The 24,951-nt window shown below is 44.3% G+C and overlaps 1 protein-coding gene across 1 annotated transcript in view; it reads right to left on the reverse strand.

Moving 5' to 3' along the window:
- Nucleotides 1–24,951, reverse strand: part of DEF6 (DEF6 guanine nucleotide exchange factor) — a 232,305-nt gene that overhangs the window by 89,025 nt on the left and 118,329 nt on the right. The window contains exons 3-5 of the mRNA XM_069238802.1: nt 24,527–24,712; nt 5,204–5,431; nt 2,479–2,625 (exon numbers count right to left, since the gene is read on the reverse strand). Of these exons, the coding sequence (XP_069094903.1) occupies nt 2,479–2,625; nt 5,204–5,431; nt 24,527–24,712 (561 nt within the window). The remainder of the gene's footprint in view (nt 1–2,478; nt 2,626–5,203; nt 5,432–24,526; nt 24,713–24,951) is intronic.

Below are 24,951 nucleotides of genomic sequence, written 5' to 3' on the forward strand. Positions count from 1 at the left end.
CCTATCCGGATGATGCCGACGGGGCACCTAGTTTGATCTACAACACAAGTAACTACCAGGGGTGCACACGGAGTGAGGTAGGCGCACACATGAAACCTCTCCGGAGAAGTAATATTAGTGTTGTGGGAAAGGGGACACCATGGCCAATATCTATACACCACATGGGGACACAAGGGAGGCATGGACTGTAGGATACATTGAGATGACATCCAAGGACCTATACACATGGGTTGGGGGGTGGGGTGTTACAGTAAAGGTTGTTGTGGTATCATGATCTATGTACTGTTTAAGGGGACCTATTGATGGAGAGGCACTGTTATGAACAACTGCTGTTGACAAGTATTTTAAAATTAATGGAGGTGGTGTGGTGGCGCCCTCCCATGTTGATGGACTTACACACATAGACACACAATCCCCTGACGCTGCACATAAGGGAGTTATAGACACTAGGGAATGAACTGTACTCGACTCTCTTCTTCTGATACAGAGTGCTCCAATTGGGTACTGGATTTGTTTCTGTTACTTGTATGTATTGTAAATGCAATAAAGACCTTTACAAAAAAACTGAACAAAAAACATCTCTGCTGAAGACCTCAAACAGGTCCTACAGGCACTGGTAATCTCGGAGTTGGTACACGGAATTGTCATCCTCAGTGGCTTCATTGTCATTGTCATATGGACAGAGTCATTGTAAGCTATTATTTTTTTCATGATCAACACTTTATAGCACATTTAATTAAAACCATTGCAAACAGTAAAACCATATAACTAAATAAACGTTGACACATCAACTCAGTCTGCTGACCTTCAACAGAACATACAAGTGATTCGTTAGTCATGCAAACTGGAGTTTATTGCACAGTGTATTATAACTAATAGTTTCGGGCATAATCCAAGTATTTTCCAGAATGTCCAAACACTTCAGGATCATCACCATTTAAACATTTTACTACAGTCTCTCTAACTTTACATCTTCTGAACTCATATCAGTTTAAAAAATTGGGTAAGAAAACGCTTCCTTTCTTCCAGTAATGCACGTCAAATACAAAGCACGTGTTCCTAAGATATTTATTTATACTTATATCCACAAAGCCCAAAGGCAGAGCATTTACTTGCATATTTCTAGCTAGAACCAAATTCGAACTAAGGAAAAAGATGAAACTGTATTTGTATGAGCGTACTCTTTGATGCCCGTGTTAATGGATATGTGCACACTGTTGAACATGACCTTGATGAAAAGTTGACAGTGTTACTCATAAATGCTTGTCCCCTTCCAGTGCCATGAGGTCATCTTTGAGTGCAATTTGCTTACACACAGCGTTAGTCACCTTTAACTGTTGCAAGTTCCATCAAAAGCCCAAAGAGAAGCTAAGTTAAGTTTGCTGCCAGGCTGCTCAAATACTTTAACTATGGGTCAGAAAAACTTGTATTTAATTCCTTTCACAGAAAACTTTTCAAAGAGCCCATTGGGGATGTTTTAATTTATATATCTTGTTCAAGTGCATGTTCCTGCTTCAAAAGAGAAAAATCATTTAAAGCATGAGCCTATATAGTGGAGCCAAATAGCTCACATAGCAGATGGAACCTGCAGCACTGTTCTATATCCGCTCACCATGCAAAGATACCAGGAAAAGCAACTATGCCATGGCTGAAACTTGGTATTAAATTGGCAGATATCATCTGTTGGTTTGGCACTAAAGAAAGAATAGTAAGATCCCTTGCTAAACGGGGAAAAGCAGAATTCAGGGCTGTGGATTTTGTTTTAAGTGAGGACAAATTATACTGAAACCTCTCCCTTCAGCCACTCATATCCCTAAATACTTGTAGGCAGTTACCTTTTGCAACATTAGGGAACCACATGCCACTCTTTATCATCTTCTGATCAACCTTTCTAGAAAAGCCATGTCACCAGCACATATTGTAGGATTGGCACTAATACTCCAGTGTTTAAAGGAAAAGAGCTCTATATTTTTCAAATGAGCTCCACGGTTCGCAATAGATAGATTAAAAAGCAGGAGGGCAGTAGACATCATTGCTTAAGGCATTTGTTGGTGTAAATCGTACTTTTCAAAACAGTGGAGACACACAATTTAATTTTATCCCAAGTTTCTGAAATAGAGGGATGAAAAGATCTACCGATGCCCCAAACAGCCAGATTAGCCCACATCAAAATTCATGTCAACATAGTTGTGTGCAGTCTTAAAGTCTATAAAAGATGTATACAGCTGACTTCCCCTGTCATTACCAGAGCAACTGATTAAATTAATATTGAAAGTGCAATTAAGTTGTCTTCAATAGTACAGGATTGCCAAAACTTTGTTTGGTAAAATGAATAACATTATTGTCATCGACCCAGGTTTACTGCCTGCAGCCACGCCTTTTTCAAATCATTTCTCATCCACACCGAGGAGGACAATTAAACACTAGTTTAAAATATATATTACAATAGACTGCAAAAGGCACTCAGAGCCAACTTACCTCCAGGCAGCAGTTCTTATCCAGGGGGATGAACCCCTTCTTGTCTTTCCGTTCCTCGCTGAGGTAGTAACATAGAGACGTGGACTTCAGTGTGAACCAGCGCTCAGTCCAGTTTCTGCGCAGAGTCCCTCTCTTCCACAAGTATCCCTGAGACCAACCAGATGATGTGCAAGAGAAAACACAGACTTAATGTAGCACCGGGAGAAGCCAAACAAATAACTGAGAGAAGCAAGGTGCTCAAGAGAGAGCTGTAAGTGAATGTAGGGCAAGCAGGTGGGAAGCAGTGAGAAAGAAAGAGTGACTGACACAAGACAGGAGATAATGGGATGAATATAACATGGAAACTGTAAATATGTGGAGAGCAAGACAAGAAAAGAAGGGGAAGAGGAGAAGGAAGTTTAATCATAAGAATAGAGAATAAGGAGGGAGACAGGGTGGAAGCAGGGAGCAATGCCATGGACCGAAGAAGCTTCTGAGACTCAAGCAATGCATCTCCAGTCTGTATTCCTAGATGTTTTTATTTAATCTACAAGTTGTACCTGGTACGCCAATTTCCCTCTTTCTATTCCCCTAAATGCATTTACCTGTAGATGCTTAATAGTTCTCAGCTACATCTGCCAACAGATGTCATAAAGCTGCCTCCCCCCAGCTGGAAGACCACTGAACCAAGTCACACCTGCTTGCTCAACATGGGGACCATGCAACTAAGCAACATTTGCCTGTTTAGCTCCCAGATCATCTCAAGCGTGCCTCTTCGGTTCTGGGATGTATACAATATCTCCACCCTACATCAAAGCTACAAGATAAGGTAACCACCTCCACATCTGCCTTTTCAGATCCAGGGTAACATTATCATACCACAACTCCTACTTCTTCTGTAACAACATAACCATCCCAAACCTTTCAATTCAGCTACCTAAGCTTACCCATTTGGCTCTACATAAATATGCCTACGTGGTTCCAGAATACTGGTGCTGTTTTGCTTTTCTAGGACCATAATGCGAGCAAAGACCCTCCACATAAAAGTAACTTACTCAAACTAACGTTAGGATCCTTCATATACAGAAAGAGCTTTTCAAAGTTTGCAGGACTTCCTGAACTACTGGCTTCCGCCTTGCCATTCTGTGCCCCTTCAAACTAGATGTAGGTCCACAAAACATCAAAGGGGCTTGCAACGTCTGTAGTTACATTCTGTGTTTCCTACTGAGGATTGTATTAACAGAGTATAAGCCGTGGGGAAAACCCTTCCTGCCCTAATAAAGCGTAGCATCCCTGAAGAGAAGGGCCGCAACTATCTGGTTCTGCACCGAAGCCCTGCGTAGAAGGACCCATATTGTCCCAAAAAAGAGAGCACTGCCAATTACCTTTCATTCGTATCCTAGAGCACCTTTCGGAAATAGCAACGGAGTCACAGTTCTGTCCCATTGAAATTGCAGCATCCGTGCCTAGAAGAGCTCCCTCACTCCTGTTAAACGTCTAGCGGTCCAAGGTGTAAAATGATTATACAATGCAATTAAAAATATAGTCTCGTTGCTTCAAAAAACATCCTTGCTGTCCCAAAGTGTAAAGCACATCAGAAGCGCTAGTACAGCAAATGTATCCAGCAATGCTGTGGAGTCTCAGCAGTGTCTCAAGGCATAAGGAATTCATTAGATGCAATGTGTCTGTACTCAGTCCCTGCCCACTTAAAGCAGCGGCCTCTTTCATTTGCCTTTCATTTGTCTTGTCTGAATGCTTTACCAAGTTTCAGGAGTGTCCCTCCATTTAAAAATAGTCTTAACACGTGACTCAGATTGCACATGTCCACCGGTCTGATTCATAAATCCTGATATTCAAGGCTGCTCTCGGTTTTGTAAATTCTCCTACCCACAGCGGCCTAGTATTACACAAATACTCCAGACACACTCTACTGCAGACTCAAATGCTCCCGTAACAGCTAGGAACACTCCCCTCTCACTCTGTATCCCAGGCCTGCCTCCCCAGGGCTCATGGCTTCCCCCCATGTCCAAAAAACTTCACCGCTTCCCTACAGGAGTGGCATCACCGGTCTCCCCATCCATCTTAAAGGAACTTCCACAGTGTCAACTGCCTCTCATTTACTGCCACACCCACACTGCTAACGACCTGCCCTTCTGGTTCACACAGCCTTCCACAATACAAGACACCATTTCAGACTGCTTTACTCCTCTCCTAGGGATCATCCCACAGAAGCACAACCCTGCCCTTCTCTCACTCAGATCACCACAGAAACAGAGACCTTGCCTGCCACTGTACAGGAATCCCACATGTCCACGGCTGCACCCTCCGACCTCCCTACATCTCCTACAGTACCGCGATTTACAGCAATCCCAACCGCTCAGCAGTCCAACCCACAGTACCGGAGCCCTGCCCTCTCCAAGAATGGTTCCAGTACAGCAAATCTTCAGCACAGTTTTGTTCACACTACAGGTTGCCATTCTTAATTACCTATAGCAATACCCGCTATTTCCCATACTGCCTTGCTAGTAATTAAAGAGATCCCTCACATCTACTCGCCCAACCCCACCTCTAGGCCCATGTAAATCCACCCACCACCACAGTTCGATTCTCTTCCAACTTCTGGTACACCCTATTAGCTACCACCAGCTAACTCTTCTGTGTCAGGGAAATAATCATTTTAAATATTTTACAAAATGTTCGTAAAGAGTGGGAAGAATGTGAAAAAGGGTTAGAATCAAGTAGGAACCTGTTTGAGAACATCCTGGATTATCTCCTGATACACCTCTTCGATGGCCATGCTGATGATTTCTTGTTCGATTCCCTTCAAGAAACCGCCCGAATTAACCAGCTCCAGAAACTTCCAGACTGTGAGCCCGCTCTGCTGCAGGGAGTCCTGTGAGAGGCATTCATCCAGGTCACTGCAGTTCAGCTCTAAATTCATTGCCATGTAGACTTTCTTCATTAGGTACGCTACCTACGGACGGGTTACATAAAATACCAAACTTATTAACATTTCGGTAATGTTCATGACAGTAAAGGTCAAAACTCTCTGCATTACAACCAGCACCTACTTCACCACAAACAAACAACCTTGTTACTATAAGGTCTGTGCGCGTCTTACGCCTTTCCCTCCAGCACGGTAGGCTCCTATCCCTCCACTCACCCACCAAGGCCACGTGCATTAATGCCCTAAAGGTCCGGATATGCGAAATGTGTGCACTTGGCTCTCCTCGTGGCCTAGCTGAAAGGATATCAATGTGTGTTCGCAGCTGCCCTCTTCTCTCTCGAAGTGGGCATGCAGAAACATATGCGCCGTACCTATTCCGAATTCTGTCTGTGAGGGAATAACAGAATTCAGTTTAGATCTCTGCGTAGTCTTCCACACCTACATGGAACAGGCATCCATATTACTGTAACCATTGATGTCACTCTTCTCCAGTTGGATTCCTCAGATGATTTTCATTCAGTCACCTCTCAATGCCAACTTTCAGAAGAGTCACAATGGGAATAGAACATTCTCGGCCGAGACAAGAGAACTCTGGGACTCGTAGTCTCTTGCAAATCAAACACTTCGACAATTTACAATGAATGAAAGACTTATGCCCAGTATAAGTATGCAATGAATTACCTAATGAAGACGGTAATTAATGCATGATTAACACTCACCAATTAAACTGACCTATATTTGTACAAAATTAGAAGTCATCACACAAAGTCAATGCCTACATGACTCAGCCAAGAGATAAACTACCACTAACAAACAATGGCCGCCGGTGAGAGCAAGGAGAGAATCCACAAAAAGCAGCCAGTGACCCGAGGACCAAGCAAGAGACGATGGTCCTTTAACAGTCAATGACAACATATAGCATGGAGGAGAGAGAACAAATTATCAGTAGCCAATGGCCACAGAATGTAAGGAGCTAAAGATAAAGTTCTTAGTTTATGAGGCAGACAGAAGAGAACCCACCATTATAATTTAATACCACCAGATAAAGGGACAATCCACTATCAGAAACCAATGTCAGGCAAAGCAAAGTAATGAGACAATCCACCATCACTAACCAGTAGGCACAATATACAGAGAGGAGTAAACTCACTGTTAGCATCCAGTGACAAGGGCACAGCGAAGTGATAATTCACATCAGCAGCATTTACCAGACGGCAGGAGAAGGTGAGAATCCATAACCTGAAAGCCACTGCCTTAGAGCACACCACACAGCACATAAACTGGCTACAGGGAATGGCACCCATAAACTGCTTACAAACATTGGACGCAGTGCACAGAAAGAATGCACCGCCAGTGGCCAACGACTACAATGCACAGCGAGGAGAGGATCTACCAAGAGAAACCAGTGACCGCACAGAACGTCAGAGGAGAATCCACCATCGACAGCCACTGCCAGAGGTCACAGAGAGTGACGTTGTCCTTTACTGCACATAATTGAATTATGACTATTACAATAATTATTGCCTTCCCCAGATGCATTTTACCATGTGAAATACCATCACATGTGGATTTTAGCGCAGAACTGTGCCTGTTATTTCCCATTTGTTGGAAAAACCCGTAATCGGGTGGTGTCACACCAAATAAATCCCGAACCACTGGAGTCAGATTTTGTTGGGTGTGCTTTATATCTCCCTAATCACCAATCAACTCATAATGAGGGTCTTACTCGGCGCAACCTCACTTGAAGAAACCATATTTAGTTGTGTTTATTTAGGACCTGATGGCCGAAAGACAGAATTCCTCTGACTCTCTTTGAAAGTAATGTAATGAATAGGGGCATTCAGTGTTCACGGTGAAAAGTCTCTTCCTGGTCAGAAAAACACTGAATTGAATAAGCAAGGCACTGTTTAGCAGACGAGCTGTTTATTTAGGGTCTGCGTTGCAGGTTTCTCTTGGAAGACTCCTTCGCCGTCTACCATATATGGCAAGGGACCGGGACAAAATTAATACAGTTGGTCAGCGTGAATCTCTCAACAACAATTTTGTTTAAAACTAGGTTAACCTATCACCCTCTCTGGCGCTGATCCCTCAACACATCTTCATCAAGTGGCCACTGTTTAAGAGTGCTGGGCCCTACCCAGGGTTCCTGAGCCAGAACTGGGCAGAAAATATTGATTTAGAAAACTCCTCATAATTAATCTCTTAAAGAAAGGGTTAACCTGCAGTATTTTCTCCAAGGCACAGGACTGAAGAATGTCTGAGTGGCCACCTCAGTCTCAAAGGCGTAGCCTGGTCAGTAAAACTGGGGAGGCAGTGTGAGACTCAGATTTACCAACAATCATGCTGCATGTAATGTTAAACTAAATTACACATAAAGCAGGGCGCGTAGGAGGGCTTAAGAGCTACTGGAAGGGGAGTGGAATGCGGATTGGCAGGAGTGCTAAGTAAGAGGACACAATATTTCGTAAAATAATCAACATTTTTAGGGCTTTCAAAGAGAAATGAGCGTGTGTGTGTGTTTGTCAGTGTGCACATGCAAAAATCTCCAGTGAAATACGACAGACACCTCACCAGACCCGACTGAAAGCACCTGTACCCAACTATTCATCAGAAAATACATTAGGGGGGGAGGTAACAGCCCAAACACACTCCTCTCCGACGCTACGCCTTGCTTATTCTGCTACACTCTAACAGCCATGATCCCTGCTTTCTATATTTGTAACCTGTTTCCTGTCTTGCTTTTCACACTTTTTCTTTCTCTATATGTCAGCGCTCGAGTTATCAGGAGATCACAAAAGACATAGGGCCAGATGTATCAAGCTCCCGGTTTGCATTTCTTAAATAGCTAATTTTAAGAAATGAAAAATGGAATTTATGAAATTTGCGAGTCGGTAATAGCGATTTCTTAAAATTCGCAATCGCTATTACCGAATCGCAATTAGGGAATGGAGCTCCATCATAGGTGTGAATGGTTTTGCATTTCCCGCTTTGCGAATTCCAGTTAGGAATTCGCAATTTAGGTAATGCAAACCCCAGGGTGCTGGGGGGGGCTAAGGCCCCCTCTGATGCACCCCCAAAAATATTTGCGGACATATGAAGCACACACATGCCCTAGGGGCATGTGTGCGCTACATGTCATTGTTAAAAATGCATTTATAATGCATTTTTTAAAATTGCACATGCTTACCACCAAATTGGATTTGGTGCTAATTGCATTTCCTAAATGCCCAATTTGCGTTTTGGAAATGCTTGATACATGTGCTTTGAAATCACAAATAGGAATTACCTATTTGCGATTTCCTATTTAGAGAATCGCAAAATGAGACCGCAATTTTAAGGACTCGTTATTTTTGTGATTCCTTAAAATTGCACAGTGAATGCCTTTCATACACCTTGAAATGCATTTTTGCATTCGCAAACAGACGAACTTTGCAATTCTCACCATTTGCGAATGCAAAATTGCTTGCTACATCTGGCCCATGAACTCTGCTCAGATTGCTGGACTGGCTTTGGTCTCCAGGGCACACATCACTTTTGTTCAAATTTTCAGGGGAGGATTTTTCATGGCAAAAAATGTCATTCTGCCTTTTCTGGAAGTCTAAATCCTTAGGTGCTTACAATTTTAGGAGCATGGGTGCCATTTAAGCCCTGGTTCGTTATTAGACATCTGCCAAAAAACTGGGGAGATTTCTTGTCTGTCCACCTCCCTGTACTGCTACCGCGTGTACGGCCGAGTTCCATCCTATTACACTGCTGAAGGGCCAGTGGTAGGTGCAGTGGCGTAGCTACAATTGGCGCAGCAGGTGCAGTGGAACTTGGTCAGTGCTGTATTTTACTGTCCCAACAGCAGCCGTCAAAGGGACCATTTCACTTGCTTGCATCAGGGCCCGTGGCATCCTTCCTACCCCTCCAGCTGAATGATATATTCTGCACGAACTCTAAGCATCTGGTGTTTTTCGTCTTTTATTTGGGTGTTTTACATGTTAACCCTGGGTGAAATTCGGGGTTAAGAGGCGAAAGAGAAATAACCAGAGAATCGGGATCGGGGTCCCACGCGTTATACACAATACGTCGGATAAGGCAAGGGTAGGGGTCAGTTGAAGGGGGGCGGTTGATTTACCGGTCGGTCGTGGAACACCTTTCAAAGCACCTGATACCAACTGCAATGACGTCAGAGGGGAAGTCCAATTAAAGTGGAACACCTTTCAAAGCACCTGATACCAACTGCAATGACGTCAGAGGGGAAGTCCAATTAAACGGGGCGCTCTCTTCATTAATGGTAAAAGTATCTCATGCATTCCCAGAGGGCATACCCCGCTGCCGTCATCAAGACTTCACAGCCAAGAACCAGCCTTGCCCTTGGCCTGCAGAGGAGGGCACTCAGGAGGCCTGTGAAGGCAGGTGCAGGCGCCTCTTCCAAGACCGGAACACGGTGGGGTGCTGCTGAGGGGGTTTGTGAAGACGGAGAGCTAGGCCTTTTTATCTCATCTATGGAAATGCTGAAGAGGAGTCCAGGTCGGACTGGGATTACAATAAGGCCCTCCTAAAAAAAAAAAAGTGTCCCACATTCCCGGATATCGTGCACCTTTCACGAAGCACCAAGAGATTAGTCTCATTGGACTCATTGTTTATAGAAATGTTTGGAAGCTTTAGCATTTTATAGCTCATAGAGCCAGTAACGTGTAAAGACTAGAAGTACTGCATTTTGGCCAGGGGGAGCAAGGTGAAATATAATGGTGTAAGGGCCACAAAACCTGATTTGGATTGGTATTAAGGTTTTTATATAAAAAAGATCCTCTTTAATTATCATGCTCTGGCCTTTGCAGAATTTTAAAAACATGAACAATGGCCGGTTATTGTTTAAATATTTTTTGTAATTTCGTATAGGGATGTCACAAAAATATTATATTTTTACTGTTTGATAAAAAATAATTTAGCGATGCCATGAATGTAATAAGCAGTGACTTTACAAATGAACGACATTAGTTACTATTAGAGATAAAGTGATGGAGAGACTGCACACCCTGTGCATAGTTGGGCGTGGATTACTGAACTCGGGCTTTCTTGAAAATGATGTTCTGCTACCGGCACCAGAAGGAATTTACAGTGGCACTAAGGCTGCCCTGACAGTCAGGCCCATTACATTGATAAATCATGCAGTCTGTGAACGGGGTCATATGATCACTACCCTGAGAGCCGTCTGTTACCACTCTTAGTTTGTCCTGCTTTGAACAATGACTCTCCCAAGGCTATTCTTTTCTATAATGTGTCTGCTGCCTCCTTTTACTAATGGGCTAATGGAACTAACCACACCTGCTTTCCTCGCAACAGAAATGTAACATAAGGACTTTCTTATATCACCTGCTGTGATCTGCTGGTATTCATGGCCAGGCTTAATCCACAACTGAGGTTAGCCTTGTATACTCATGGCGCAGACAATGTCTAGCAGAGATTACTTTAGCATCTATACCTGTGCTGTCTGCCTAGGCATCTTTGGCCGAAAGAGTGCTGCCTGATGCCCTCAAGCATTACAAAGCCAGACCATGCAACCAGGCATCCACTGGCCATGTGAAAATGCTTGCGAGCTCCAACGAGCTCCAAGGTTGGGCCTACAGCAACCACTTCCTTTTTAGCAGTAGGAAAACAGTTTCTAGGCAGTACACACTTGCTCAGAAATGCCTTCTCATACAGACAGTGAGGGCTAGGCAGACAGGGAAGGCAGACTTAAACACACCCATCTCTAGTAACCACAAAGGGTAATCTGCCAACCCTTTAAACACTTTACATTTATTCATTAAGCGTGGTTTATTCCTTGCCAGGGAGTACCCGAATACTTCAAGGATAACTGGCACACGTTGTCTCTGAAGGCTATTAGGCTGGGATGCAGTAAAGGTGGTGGTCCGTGGAAGGGTCTGAACAAAGTGCATAGAACCTCTGCAGAATTTATGACAGATATCAAATAACTGGAGGCTGAAATTGCTTGGGGAGGAAAGAGTCCACGGGGTTCTCCAGGTACGTGCTGACTGTTGTCGAGTGCACACTGAGGAGCATATACAACAGATTCAACATGTACTTGTACAATCATTTAGGGAGCACTTACAAGGTGAGGGTGATAAAATGTGGTAAAGGCTGGGTTGGCTTCTGTGTAGACAAAACCTCACTGACCCAGTAATGAGACAGGCGGGTGCACACCCCACCACTCAAAAAGATACAAATTGTATAGTTTACCCGTATCTTTGTGAATGTTACATTCCGTGGCCATATTCAGGATTATGTTGAATGGGCCAGTTTTCCAAGGTTTACACCCACAGAGAATGTTGAGCTGGATATGCCACTGATCGGGGTTGAGTTAATGTCTGTGCACAAAGAAATGCAGGGAGTTAAGAAGCCCGGGCCAGGTACCCCGAATTATTTCAATGTGCTCCGAAAGTCCAACTGGAGAGATTGTCAAACTTGCAGCAGGAGGCACTGGAGTGTGGGCTACTTCCAGATGACTCTCTAGGCAACCACAATGATGGTGCTAAAGCTTTAGCAGATGATTCACACTGATGTTAAACCCATTAATACAGTCTTAAAGGATAAATTTCCGAGAATGATCACAAATTGGTCCACCCCGACCAATAAAGGTTTTTATTCCCAGGGAGAAGGATGATTGCAAACCTCTGGAGACTAGCCCACGTGGGACACTATTAAAAAATAATAGTGCTGATGACCATGTCGTGGTTTCTCTTGCGACTGAGAAGAGTTTTGACTTGGTGGCTGGGCATTTTCATTCGCGACGCTGAAGGGGTTTGGGTTTGTTCCCAATCTACTGAGTGTCCAAACTGGAGTCACAACTAATGGTGTATAGAATGACAGCTGGGAAGTGCAACTAGGCAAGGCTGTCGGCCCTCGCTGCTTCTCTTCCCCGTGGCGGCAGAACTGCTGACTTGAGTTCTCTGCTCAGGAAAGGGGGGTCTGGGGCAACCAGGTTGCTGACAACACGTGGGTTCATATATGGAAATGATGCACTTGAGGGAAGTCTCTTAACTCCTCTGGCTTTCAGGGGAATCCCACAAAATAGAGGGACTGAGAACAAACTAGGTCAAGTACCATCTTTCTCTTTTGGTGCGCTGGCAAGGCGCAGGAGCAACGCCTTATTTGACCTGGGTATGACAAGGCAATCTGAATACATGAGGTACTCGGCGATGCAGGAGGCACAAAGAGCAGTATGGTATACAAGTCAATATTGCCAAAGTGATGAAAGGTATATGAGGATGTATTGGGATTAGATTACCACTGACATTTATGGCCCTAGAGGGATTATATGTGTTCCAGGTTACAATGTGCCTGAGTCAGCAGTCAGTGTCACGGAGCGGCATTACATGGTGGCCTCCTTGATCTGGACTAAGACTAGACTGAGAATAAAGCTTGCAAAGCTAAAGCTGCCTTATGAACAGGTAGAGGGGGGTTGGCACTCCCCGACTTGGAAAATTATAATTTCTCTGCTAAGCTGCATCTACCCAAACGTTTGGATGCCAAACCCAACAGGGAGCACTCTTTATTGGCAGGTAGTCATGGGTAGATGCCCTTGCTGCTTATATCGTCACAGATGGAATTCTAGGTGGTAACCCCACTTAGTGGCCCTAATGTACCAAGTTTGTGACAGAGGATGCTCTGCCATACTCCATTTGCGAAGGAAGCTCTCTCCAAGGGTTTCCTCCCATTTCACGCCTTAAGTGTACACTCTAGGGTAACAGAGTGAAGGACAGGTGCAGCAATAAGATGGAAGACCTGTATGAGGACACTTTTAAGATATCTGATCCGACCTGGCCAAGTCATTCTGTGTGCTCAGCAGGTGGGCACGGCGAAGAGCTCTTGGGAAAGCTTCACAGGCAGACACCCACAGACCTACACATGGTTAGAACTGTACGGACTAGTGTAGGGTAGCAAACATGTCTCATTAATCAACAGTGCCCCGTGCAAAGACCATCCAGTGGATACTCTGAAAATCAAGGACGAGTTATAAACAGATCTTGGGAAGCCACTATAAGAGATAGACTAGCACAGTGAGCTGTTCTCCAACAAGCAACCAGTAACACCAGATTTCAGTATACCCAATACACAGAGCCTATCGTATCTCTAAGACCCTTGCTGGGATATATCTGAACTGCACTACAAATGTTCCTAGGTGGTGGACTTCAGATGTAGATTTTATACATACAGTGTATCGGAGCTGAATGGCGCCTGGTTTCTGGAAAATGAGTTGTCACACCTGCCGTATGTGGCAGGAGGGATGGTCAATCTGTCACCCCAACAATGTGTACTGGGACTGCACACCTATCGAAATCTGGAAATGGCAAATATAAGATGGTTGCTTTCGATCCAAAAGACTTATCACCATAACCTGGGGGTGGGGCTCAGGGTTATCACTTGAGGGCTTGCACAAAGCTCTAATGGAAAAGCTGCTGACTGAAGAACTCCGAAACCAAATGGTACATACAAATGATAAGGTAGTGAAGATGTGCTTGGATGGGGAGGAATGATTGAGACACTTCCTGTTGCAACTGAAGGTGACCCAAAGCTTGAAAGAGATGAGTGTGGGTATCAGTCAGGACTGACAATAAAGTTAAGACACTGACAACAATCTGATCAAATAGATATCATTATGTTTACAGGCTTTGGGTTACAAAAGAGGGCACCGCAGTCTGGTGATGACCAAAAACTATGCACTAGCACACCGCCTGTTGTTTGTGCTGTAGTCAATATTTATGTGCATGGGGTACTTGAGGGAGAAAGCTTTATCTGCTGCACCATTTGCACGATTATTGTGGTATTGTCTGCAATAGACCTGGACTGATGCCCAATTTTGTTTGTTGTGTTATTATTTTCTGTTTCCTTTACCTGTATATTATCCTTCATAGCGTACATCGTTATCTGCGATGCCAGTTGGAAAAAATAATAACATTTAAAAAAAAAACTTTAAATCCTGGAACTGCAGCTTCAATTATTACAACCAAATCAGACAACTGCCTTACATGTGGTGTGAGATAATACACTAAAGAGGTGCTGTCCATTCAACCACAATGAAGTAAGGTCTGTTTTTTAAGAGAAGCTGACAACAATGGAATAGCTAGATTCACATCAAGAGAGGATGAATCAAAGAAAAATACAAAAACTTTCCTAACATGGATGAATGAGTAACGAATTTACAGAAAAACACTCATTATTAAAACAAAAGTTTAATGTGATCAGATATCCTGTGATCACACAGTGAAATAAAAAAAGTGAGGTGCAGACGTGTCTATAGGCAAACGGAGTAAAGAACTGGCCTTGGAAATGTTCCATTCTACCCAATAATTTAATTTAAACTGTTCGCCGGTGACATCTAAATATTTTCTGCCAGTAACACGTGCTGTTGGGGATGTTTCAATCCCATATGAATATTGGGATCATCATCAGGACATAACACAGTAACAGAGTCGGAAAGCACCAATTAATCTACAAAGAAAACCAATGATTCGTCAATATATCAAAGAAGAAGAAACAATTAGTAATGGGGTAATTGTGGGCAAAGGAAATGACTTACAATGGGAGGTAGCGAAACTATTCACACCTAAGAATGATTATTGTTGGGAAAAGAGATGTTTCCACTATTCCTGAAGGATGTGGAAAATAACCAGCCGAAATTCCTGCTGAGATGGTCATACAAAAGAACCATCACGCGCGTGAAAGCAAGCCACACGTGGGAAAAATTGTGCCACATGCAGTGTGATACTTACCAATTTAATAAGTCCGAGTGGGACTGTGCGTAATCAAAAAGAACATTAATTAAAAGTCCCCAGAATGAGGGCACATACAAAAATAGAAAAAACTGGCAACTGACTGGGCTTGCCAGGCGTGTAGAATCTCTGGATAACAATGCTGATGTGTTTTCCTCATCCTTCACAGGTCATTCTCCCTAGGTCGTTGGAATAGCACTGCAGACTGCAAGGGGTATAATATGCCCGTGTATGAGTTTTGGTTGCATTAGCTTAAATTTGCCATTAGGGGAGATCTCTCTAATCTGGCTGCGACAAAACACCCACTGAGAAGTGGGAATAGTTTGACCCAAGTCCCTTTCCAATTGGATCTTCATGGTTAGGTCGCCGTGGTTCAAACAGGTGGGCTTTATCTAGGTTGATAACGACGAGTGAGAGCCACGCCCACTCAGGGGGCTCCGCCGGCAATGTGGGGGAAGAACTCCTTCATTGAACCTCTTAGGTGGCGGAAGACCAGGGAGCCCATCAAGGTGCTGGGGTTACCACCAAGAAATTCTACACGTTAAGAAATTCTACACTTTAAGAAACGGCACTCAGGAAACAGATCTCCCAAAGATTTACGATTACTCATCGTCAGGTATATGTGCACCCCAGAGTCCAATGTAACTGATAGGTTTGGATGATAAGTCAATGGAGGATGTGGCGAATAGAACCACAGACTTTTTGTCAGCATTGTCAGTCAGTATCAAACACTGTATTTATCTCAGTGGAGGAACGTTGTGCTTGAGGAAACAGAGCGGTGCACATGGGGCTGGGGCAACAAGGCCTGCTTCTAGATTGAGATAGGGAGGAAAGCGTGCTACTTTGAACCCACAGTGCTCATATGGAGCCTGTGTTGCTGCCAGGTTGTTATTTTTTCAGTTGGGGGGTTGCAAATCCACCCATTTCATATGGCATCTATAATGTGTGCCAAGCAACCCGAGATTGCATACGGCCCAGACCAGTCTTCCTACCAGTCATTGGCTGAGGAAGGCCTTCTTAAGTACCAGTGGGTGATTTGCAAAAGTTTAGGAAGAACGACCATCTTTATAAGTGCTGCTATTCTCGACACCCACAGAGGCAACTTGATCCAGTTCTCCAAAGACTTGGTTAGAATGACCTTACATCTGCCATAGTTTTCTTTCATGAGAGTGGCCAAGTCATGTTGTATTGTATACCTAAGTATCAGATGGGATCTGTCTGCCATTTTAAGGGATATTGGGTGATTAGAGCTTTGGTAGACTTAGTTAGCGGGACGAGAACTGATTTTGACAAGTTTATAGTTAAGTCGGACTATGAATCAGAAGTGGTGATTTCTTCAATAACTGGATCAAAGTTGATGGGAGGGATTTTAACCAGCATGCATTTAGAGGATAAGCCAGCTTGTAATAAAATGTATTCCCCTATGATGGTGATATTCACATAGTATGCAGACTCCACCGCCAATGCGAAAAGGATAGGAGACAGTGGGCATCCCTGTCTTGTGCCCCTCTGAATCAGCATCGGAGGGGAGATCATGTTACTGACCTGCATTCTAGCAGTGGAGAAACGCAGCCTTTACCTCCAGAGAGGGATCTATTTGATTATTAGAACATTCGAACGTTGGCAGCTCCATTGAAAACAATGGAGTGCTGCGGGCTTTTACTGGCCGGTAAAAGCCCGCAGCGGCAATATTCCAATGTTCGCTTTGTTCACAGCAACAGCTGTCAACAAAGCCTCACGGAGCCCGAGGGGATTTAAATCCCCTCGGGCTCCGTGAGAAATTTGTTTTTTTTAATAGAACATTCTGCCCTGAGTGGCAGAATGTTCTAATAGCCTTAGAACCCGCTGTCGCGGGCTCTACCGGCTATTAAAGGCCCTTTCCCTTGTTAAATGCCCTCGCCTTCGGCTTGGGCATTTAACGCGGGAGCGGGCCTTTAATAGCCGGTAGAGCCCGCTTCGGCGGGTTCTAAGGCTATAGTAAGAGTAAAGAGAGTGCTGAGATTATCAGATGTTTATCTACCAGGTATAAATCCTGATTGGTCCGGACGGACCAAAGAGGGAGAAGCAGCAATATTCTGTTAGCTACGATTTAAGCCAGAACCTTGTTGTCTACAGTGACTAATGAAAGAGGATGACAAGATTCATATGTAGTAAGTGGTTTCAACAGGGTAATCGCTACTGCCTCACGTAGTGACCAAGGGAGGATACCGGTCACGAATGCCTCATTGCACACTTCCAGTAGGCAGGTGGCCAGTTCCCCAGAGTGTTCTTTGTAGAACTCCACGGGAAAACCATTGCTTCCCATCACTTTCTTCACAGCTTCAATCACTTCCCTAATTTCCTATAATATACTGGGACCACAGAGAGGCTCACGCATCTCCAACCAGGCAAGAGTCGCTTAGTTAAGGCAAACATGTATTCTGCCCTTGGGGCATTCATTTTAGAGAGAGTACAGAACTCTACAATTGCTGTAAGGATGTCCTCCTGTTTATTGGCTACTCCATTTGAGGGGGTTCCAATCTGAATCACAGCAGCCGAGGCCCAGGGTGGCTAATTAAGCTAGAAAGGGTGTGGTCCAGGAGTTTGCCTGCTCCATGTCATATGGCTGCAGCATGTTTTCCAAGATATTTCACCTCTCGGAACCCCAGCCGTTTTAAACAGGGGTATTGAACAGGCTCTGGTTGTGTCTGGTCCCAGATTCTCATTCCTATGTCTTAATGTTCGACTCTAGCCCACTCAGGTCACCCTACGGGCCCTAAGAACCCAATGGCACTTGGAGATACACTCTCCCCGATCACAGCTTTAGAAGTCTCCCACCGAGTGGCGAATGTTGCCAATGAATTTTTATTTATAGTGAATTACGAGACAATGGCCTGACGGAGTTCAGAACAAAATATTTGCTCTAGCAACGCCTTGGGTTCAGCCTCCACAGTCTCTGTACTTGTGCACTAGCCAGTATGCAGAGTGCAGGCAAAAAGACTAGTGAGTAGGCCGATAATGTTCATGGAAGGTATTTAATCTGCTCCAGCCATCTCCATTGTATCCAGTGTCCCTGGCCAGCAGTCTAACCTTGCATAATTCTAACGAGTTCACTAAGAACATGAGGATGTTGATGGACTCTTACAGTGGTACTGCTCAGTGCAGGCCGGGGGATGGTATTGCAGTCATCTGCCTATAGTATAATACGTGGGTTAGATGCAGCCAAAGCCACTGAACCATCAGTAAAGAGGCCCATGTGCATTTAATATAGTGGCGTGCTCAGAGCCACAATTTCCCTGGACCAGGAGAAAGCCCCCATTTGTGTCATGATCCATGTACAGAGGTCTAAACCTATCTCTCTTCAGATGACAATTGCTACCCCTCTAGAATAGGTTGAAAATGAAGAAAAGAAAAGCATCATTGGTTGGACTAAACTAGCCACCTGCAAAATTACTATCACTTGAGGCTGTGGAATGTGTCACCTGTGTCAGCACAATGTCTATGGGGTGTCACTTAGAGCAGGCTAGAATTTGATGGGCCTTACCTTGATGATTCATACCCTGTATGTTAAAGGTGAGGAGAATGAATGTATGCATAAGTTTAACATTTTGGTGAGAGGTGGATTGGCACGGTCTCTCTTTGTGGATTATCACTTCTGTCCTGGTGGGCCACGTGTTTTGTGTGTGGTGCAGTCAGCATGCAAAGATCTCTATTGCAATTTAATCTCATTAATAACCCGTTTCCCTTCCTCCTCCTACTGTCCCAACCCCTTGATCAAGAAACCCATCAACATTTGCGAACTGAACAAACATGAGCAAAAAATCTCTCTATAACAGACCATTTTCCATGTAACTGGTCTTGTCTAGTGCTGCAAGGAGGACGCCCAGTGGCTTTAGGTAGCAAGTCTCATGCCGGATCAGCAATCAGGCCTATCTAATAGGGGTGTCGGCTAATCGTATGTCAAGAGTGGGCCCTGGGTTCTGTGGCTCCCATTGTTCAGCACCTACATTATCCTACAAAGAGGTGCGTTCATGTCTGAGACACTTACGGACACATTTCACTATTCAACTTCGCTAAGCTGAGATGATGGGGCACTGTAGGACTGTTCTTGTTCAAAGTTTGTTGTTTCAGCTATTTCTTTCTGTATGTATTGGCATCGTCGGGAGAAGTAAAGATGTGACGTTTACTACCATGGACAATCCTAAGTCTGGGTGGGTTCATCAAGGCATACTGAACACCGGGATCTTACAGGTGCGTTCTTTTCCAGTTGAGAGGTATTTCCTCACAGCTTCATAAATGGCCTGAGTAAAACTGGGTAAGAAAGAGATCATAGCGAGTTGGTGATTTATCTCTGGCAAGCAAGAGGATGGTGTCTCTAACCCTGTAGTAGAGCAGTTTAGCTATTATTGTCCTTGGTGGGATGCCAGGGACAGGTCTCGGAGCTAGAGATCTTTGACCTTGTTCAATCACAAAGACCGGGGAGAGGTTGTCTCATGTTCACAGTCATGGATTCTATATAGTCCACAGTCTGTCTCGTACCCGGTGACTCCGGTCCTCCAACTGTTCTCAAACTGCATGTGTGGGAGCAGGCCCCAAAGTCCCCATTCTTAGCTCTGATTTTTTCCATTTCAGATATCAACTCTTTCTGGATCTCAGAATGCCGGCTGGTATCTTCTTCAATATCAGAAATACATCTTTCCGCCATATCAATCCTCGTATGTCGTTTGTCCACCTCTCCTTCGCTGAGTCTAGCCTGCTGGATAGGGTGTCTATTTTGTGTTAATAGTATCAGGACTGTCCCTTCTCTCCAATAGCTGTAATCATGTCAGAGTTGTTCAGAGTCAAAGGTGAAGCAGCAGCAGCCCCCACAGGGATCGCAGCTGCAGCCTGGTCACGGTCATCGGATGAGCACCTTTCCTGGCACTGTCGAAGGTGAGCTTTAGCTGTTTTCCGTCGGATTTATATATGGTGGTCAAGGGGCAGCACCTATGAGATGCAAAGTCAGAGGGGCGCTTTGTGGGTCTGGAAGGTGGTTCAGCTCAGGGACGACAGCACACCCCTACAAGACAGGGACAGTGCTCGCTCCCACACCACTCTGAGCCTGGCAGCGCAACGCCCCGCCACACAAGCTACTATGCAAGCAATGTGTCTTGTCACCCTCAAACTCCCTCACACTACTCAGTCTCTGGAGGGACAGCTTAGGGTCATTTCACCCTCCTGTACTGCTGGATCTGTGATGAGCCTGTCACACGCAGGATAACCCATGGCAGTGCCCATGTGAGATACCGCACCATGTGGTTTCAGTGTAAAGGGCCATCAGCTCGAAAAAAGCGTGAGAGGAAGGTACAGCACCATGGAGTTTGTTGCAGCTGATCAGCGGTTCAGACCCCAATCCACGGGCAGCTCACCATTGTGTTGAGCAATCTTGAAGCATGTAGGTCATTGCCGCAGCATTTCCAGGTCTTGGCCAGGCCGCCTCCTCTCAATGTCTGTGACTTTACACTCAGAGCTGCCAGCCCGAGGTGACGCTGGAGCACCATGGCTGGCAGTCGCATGGCTATTCTGGAAGTGGCAGTCATGCAGTTACAGGTTCTGCAGTCTGGCCCAGGGCGAGCAACCACTGTTAGGCCGTGTGCCCGTTAGTTCGCTCTCCACCACCGCAGGGCCTGCCCAGCCTCTTTTACTTCTGTCCTGTTCTCAGCCAGCACTCAACACCAGCAGACTCCAGGGCAGATATTTTGTGCACCCAGGCTTCTTGCATCAGTTTCAGCTCTGCAAATCACGATTTAAATGACAATTTTGACTGATTATTGCGTTCAGTCACAGGGCCCTCTTGATTAGCGCACTCTAATGCCCCTACCAGAGTGTCTCCTTAATGATTTTGAATTCAGTCCCCTCTGCCAGCTCCCCCAAAGTTTTCTTATATGAGAAATATTTGTAATACATCACCTGCATCTTTAAGGGGCGCAGGCTGCTTTAAAGCAAAGTTTCCTGATTGGGAACCAAGTGCAAGGATGGAGGTCAACAGTCACCTAGAAGCCACCAGCCTTGAACTGACAGCCAATCACAGGGGTTTCAAACAACATCTTACATAACTAAAAAACATTAAAAGGTCATTCTTCAACCCCATGCAAATGGATCTTTTACAATATGACCGATTAGTACACCGATCGCATCGCAAAATTACAAGACAGAAAGTTGGTTTGGAACTTGCTCCTTCTGTTTGTGATCTGTCTGTAGGTAAATCTGGCCCTCAGAACTTAAATAAGTGATGTCTTGAGGAATAAAATGAAAAGGCCCTGTGAATGATCCATTTAGCGGAATGATCTCCTGAATTTAGTTTTTTACAATTTCCTGTGTTAGTATGTGCAGTAAAAGCAATAAAAGTAATAATAACAAACGCCTGAAAAACTCAAATATGAGTCTGCATTTCACTGCGAGAATCTCTGATGCGATGGCGGCAGAGAGCTGCACAGCTGCTCAGAAGAGTGGGTGACAGCATGCTCAAAGGGGCACACGCCTGACACAGATGTTTGGATCAGGATGCCCATCTTTGCCACAATTTCTGTGCACTGTATGTGCATATTTTCTATTTAAGATCACATTATTCACCGTTTCCCCTTCAAATATCAGCGTGCTTTTCCATCTCTTCTGCACGAGTAAATGAATCTTCTTGACACAAATATCATGGAATACATTCCAAAATATCACAACCTGCACCCCGAATATCTGCCAGACAACCTCACGATCTCTGTTGTAACTTGGCACAGCTACAGGCACCATCAGAATGGAGTCAAAGAAGTGCAAACAAGGTGACAGGCCTTCTCCGTCTATGCACGCAGGACCTGGAACAACATCCCTGGAACCATCAGGTCCGCCCCAACCCTGCTCCGATGTAGGAAAGATCTGAAGCCTCACCTCTTCAGGGAGCACAGCATCACAATGATGGAACAGCCCACCTCTGCTTCTGACCCAGAGACTTTTCCAGTCACTCGTTGGCCGTACCTTTGCCTTTGACACTGTACTGCGCTCTGCTGCCTTTTGGCGAGGTTCATCTTAAAGAAGCACCACATACATACAGACATACATACAATATAATGTAAAGGCTCCCCTTGCTGAGCAGTCTATCGAAGACACTTCTCCAAAAAGGTTTCATGCAGTTATCATCCAGTTTTTACGTGCCAGACTCCATTTGTGGAGTCAATCAATGAATGGAAAATTATTTTCGGTACATTCTGTTTCACTATAGAAATAATTGTATTATTCTTAGTACTGGGCCCGTTTTCTATTATCCGAGCCGCTGACCAGTCCAGCTGCATTTTAATGTGGAAGATAGAAAATGTTGCGTTTAAAAGCTAACCTATGAAACTTTGGACGAGACCTTTAAGCCTGAAATACACCTGGCAAGCTTCTCCCGAAGACTATATGCAAAAAGCCTGGCAAGATCTTAAGTAAGCTATTAGTCGCCAAACTATTAAGTAATGCTGGTCATTGGTGGCTTGTGAAATAAAAGCATTTGCTCTCAGCTCCACTGCACTTTTTGGGGAGAATATTGTCAGCCCTACGTTTCCACACTCTAAGTGACTACCCAGGGATTGTTCCTCCAGGGGTACCCATCTATTACCCCTAGTTTTGAGGAGATCGGGAGGATTGCTCTTGAATAATTGTTTAAGCGCCTCAATATGCACACATGAAAAAAGGGAGGCTTACGCCATCCTAGAAAGAGGCTTTTAATACCCCATAGCTGAAGTCGGCGTTTGCTCCTCTTTATTTGTAGCTGATTCAGGTTGTTAACAAGATGGACTTATATAAGGAAAACAGAGCATCATTGTGATTTTTGAAATGTTACATAGTTAAATGTGAGAGAATACAAGGTTAACAACGGACATTAATTGTTATAAAAAGCCATGAATGATCTATGCCCTCCTTAGACTGTACCCCAAAATCCATTAGAAGTTTTGTCTCCTTCACTTTCATCACAGTTTTAATTTCATGTACTGCATTTATTCTGCAAACATAAGATACAAAGGATGCATATTTGGTATTTGTTTCAAGATGAAAATCCTCACTTGCAATCTCACATGGGCACATCAATGCTTTTATTGTATATATTTATTGTGATATATTGCTTGTTCGCATTATTTAAGATTTTATCTGATTTTATCTGAGAAAAGGTTATATCATTTTGGGTTCCTAAACAAATTATTTAAAGAGGGGCAGGTGGGGATTTTGTCCTGGAATATAATATAAGGCCCAATTCCAGGGGGATATTTGAGTACAATTTATGTAATGTGCTTTGCCCCATTATAAGAAAGCTCTCGCCCTGTTTATGGCTAGGGACCGTGCTGTTGGCAGTAAATACATCTAAATGTCTGGTTACCACCCAGTGGCGGCCGCCACTGAAAGGGGGGTGGCAGGGTGGGGATGGAAAAAAAAAGTACATTTAAAAAAAAAAAAAAAACAACACTTACCTATTGAGGTTGGAGACGCGTTCGTCTCCTCCGCCCTTGTCCAGAAGCACACAGGATTCTAGACTTCCCTCAGCCAATCACAACGCTGCTATCACCAGGATGACGGCAGCGTTGTGATTGGTGTGAGCACCCTGCTTCAGAGCTCACAGAGGGAGTGGCACCCTGTGCACTTTCTCCTCCCGGCTTGGAGAAATGCAAAGTGTGCATGTCTGTTTGGCCAGCCCAACACGGCCGGCCAAACAGACATGCGCACTTAAGGTGCACTAACTCCTCCTCCCTTGAGCCCCTCCCATCCCAACCCTGCCCCCATCCTGCTGCGTCAGCTAAAAATAAAATGATAATAACAAGCTGTTATTATCATTTAATTTTTCTGCTCAAAGCAGCGGGGCAACACTCCTCCGTCTTAGCGGAGGACCCACCTCTGCTGTCTCCCCTCTGTCATGAAGGAGAGGTAGCTTGTACCAGGAGACAGACATCCATTTCTTCTTCTTCTTTTGCTCCATCGCTGTGGCCTTATGAAAGCAATGACTGCTTCCAGTTATTTGCAATGAGGGGATCAGCATAACAGGGAATGTGACACATTAATCATAAAGCCAATAGTTTGCCACTATACATACGTATGAAGAGTCTAGGACCCGCAGGAGAAGTATCTCTTTTTCTTTTGCTCTTTATTTATGCTTTATTTAAATACTCACTGACGAGTTTTTTACTATAACCTTTCTTAACACATTTAAAATACATTTATCCTTTGTAATGAAATGCTTCAAATTAGGCTTAGTACTATATTATGCCAAGGAACTGTGCAGTGCTGTTTTAAATATATGAGCATCTTGATACCCTAACTCCAAAACATAGAGCCTGGCCCTTGGTGATATCAAGAGCCACTACAAAAAAAACACAGAGAGGCCTACCTCATCCGGCACCATCACCAAAGGGTACTTGTCTTCTGACAGGAAGTTAAAGATACACCAAAGGCGGAAGGCATCTTGTTGAGACAGCACCTTGTGGCCATTTTGATCCGTCTTGTAGTTCTTCTTGGCAGATAAGGTCCAGCAGAGTTCGTCAAAGTTTTCCTTCACAAATGTGCCCTCAATCACCTGTAGTAGGAATCACTAGGACAGTCGGTAGGCTGCTCGCATACAGGTGTGAGTAACCAGCCACAAACAGAAGCATTGGAGAAGTAAGCAAAATATGGCCTATTATATATATATATATATATATATATATATATATATATATATATATATATATATATATATATATATATAGAAAATGTGACTTACCCAGTGTACATCTATTCGTGGCATGAGACGCTGCAGATTCACATGCTTTGCAC

Source organism: Pleurodeles waltl, chromosome 6 (genome assembly GCF_031143425.1).
Source record: "Pleurodeles waltl isolate 20211129_DDA chromosome 6, aPleWal1.hap1.20221129, whole genome shotgun sequence".
Lineage (NCBI taxonomy): Eukaryota > Metazoa > Chordata > Amphibia > Caudata > Salamandridae > Pleurodeles > Pleurodeles waltl.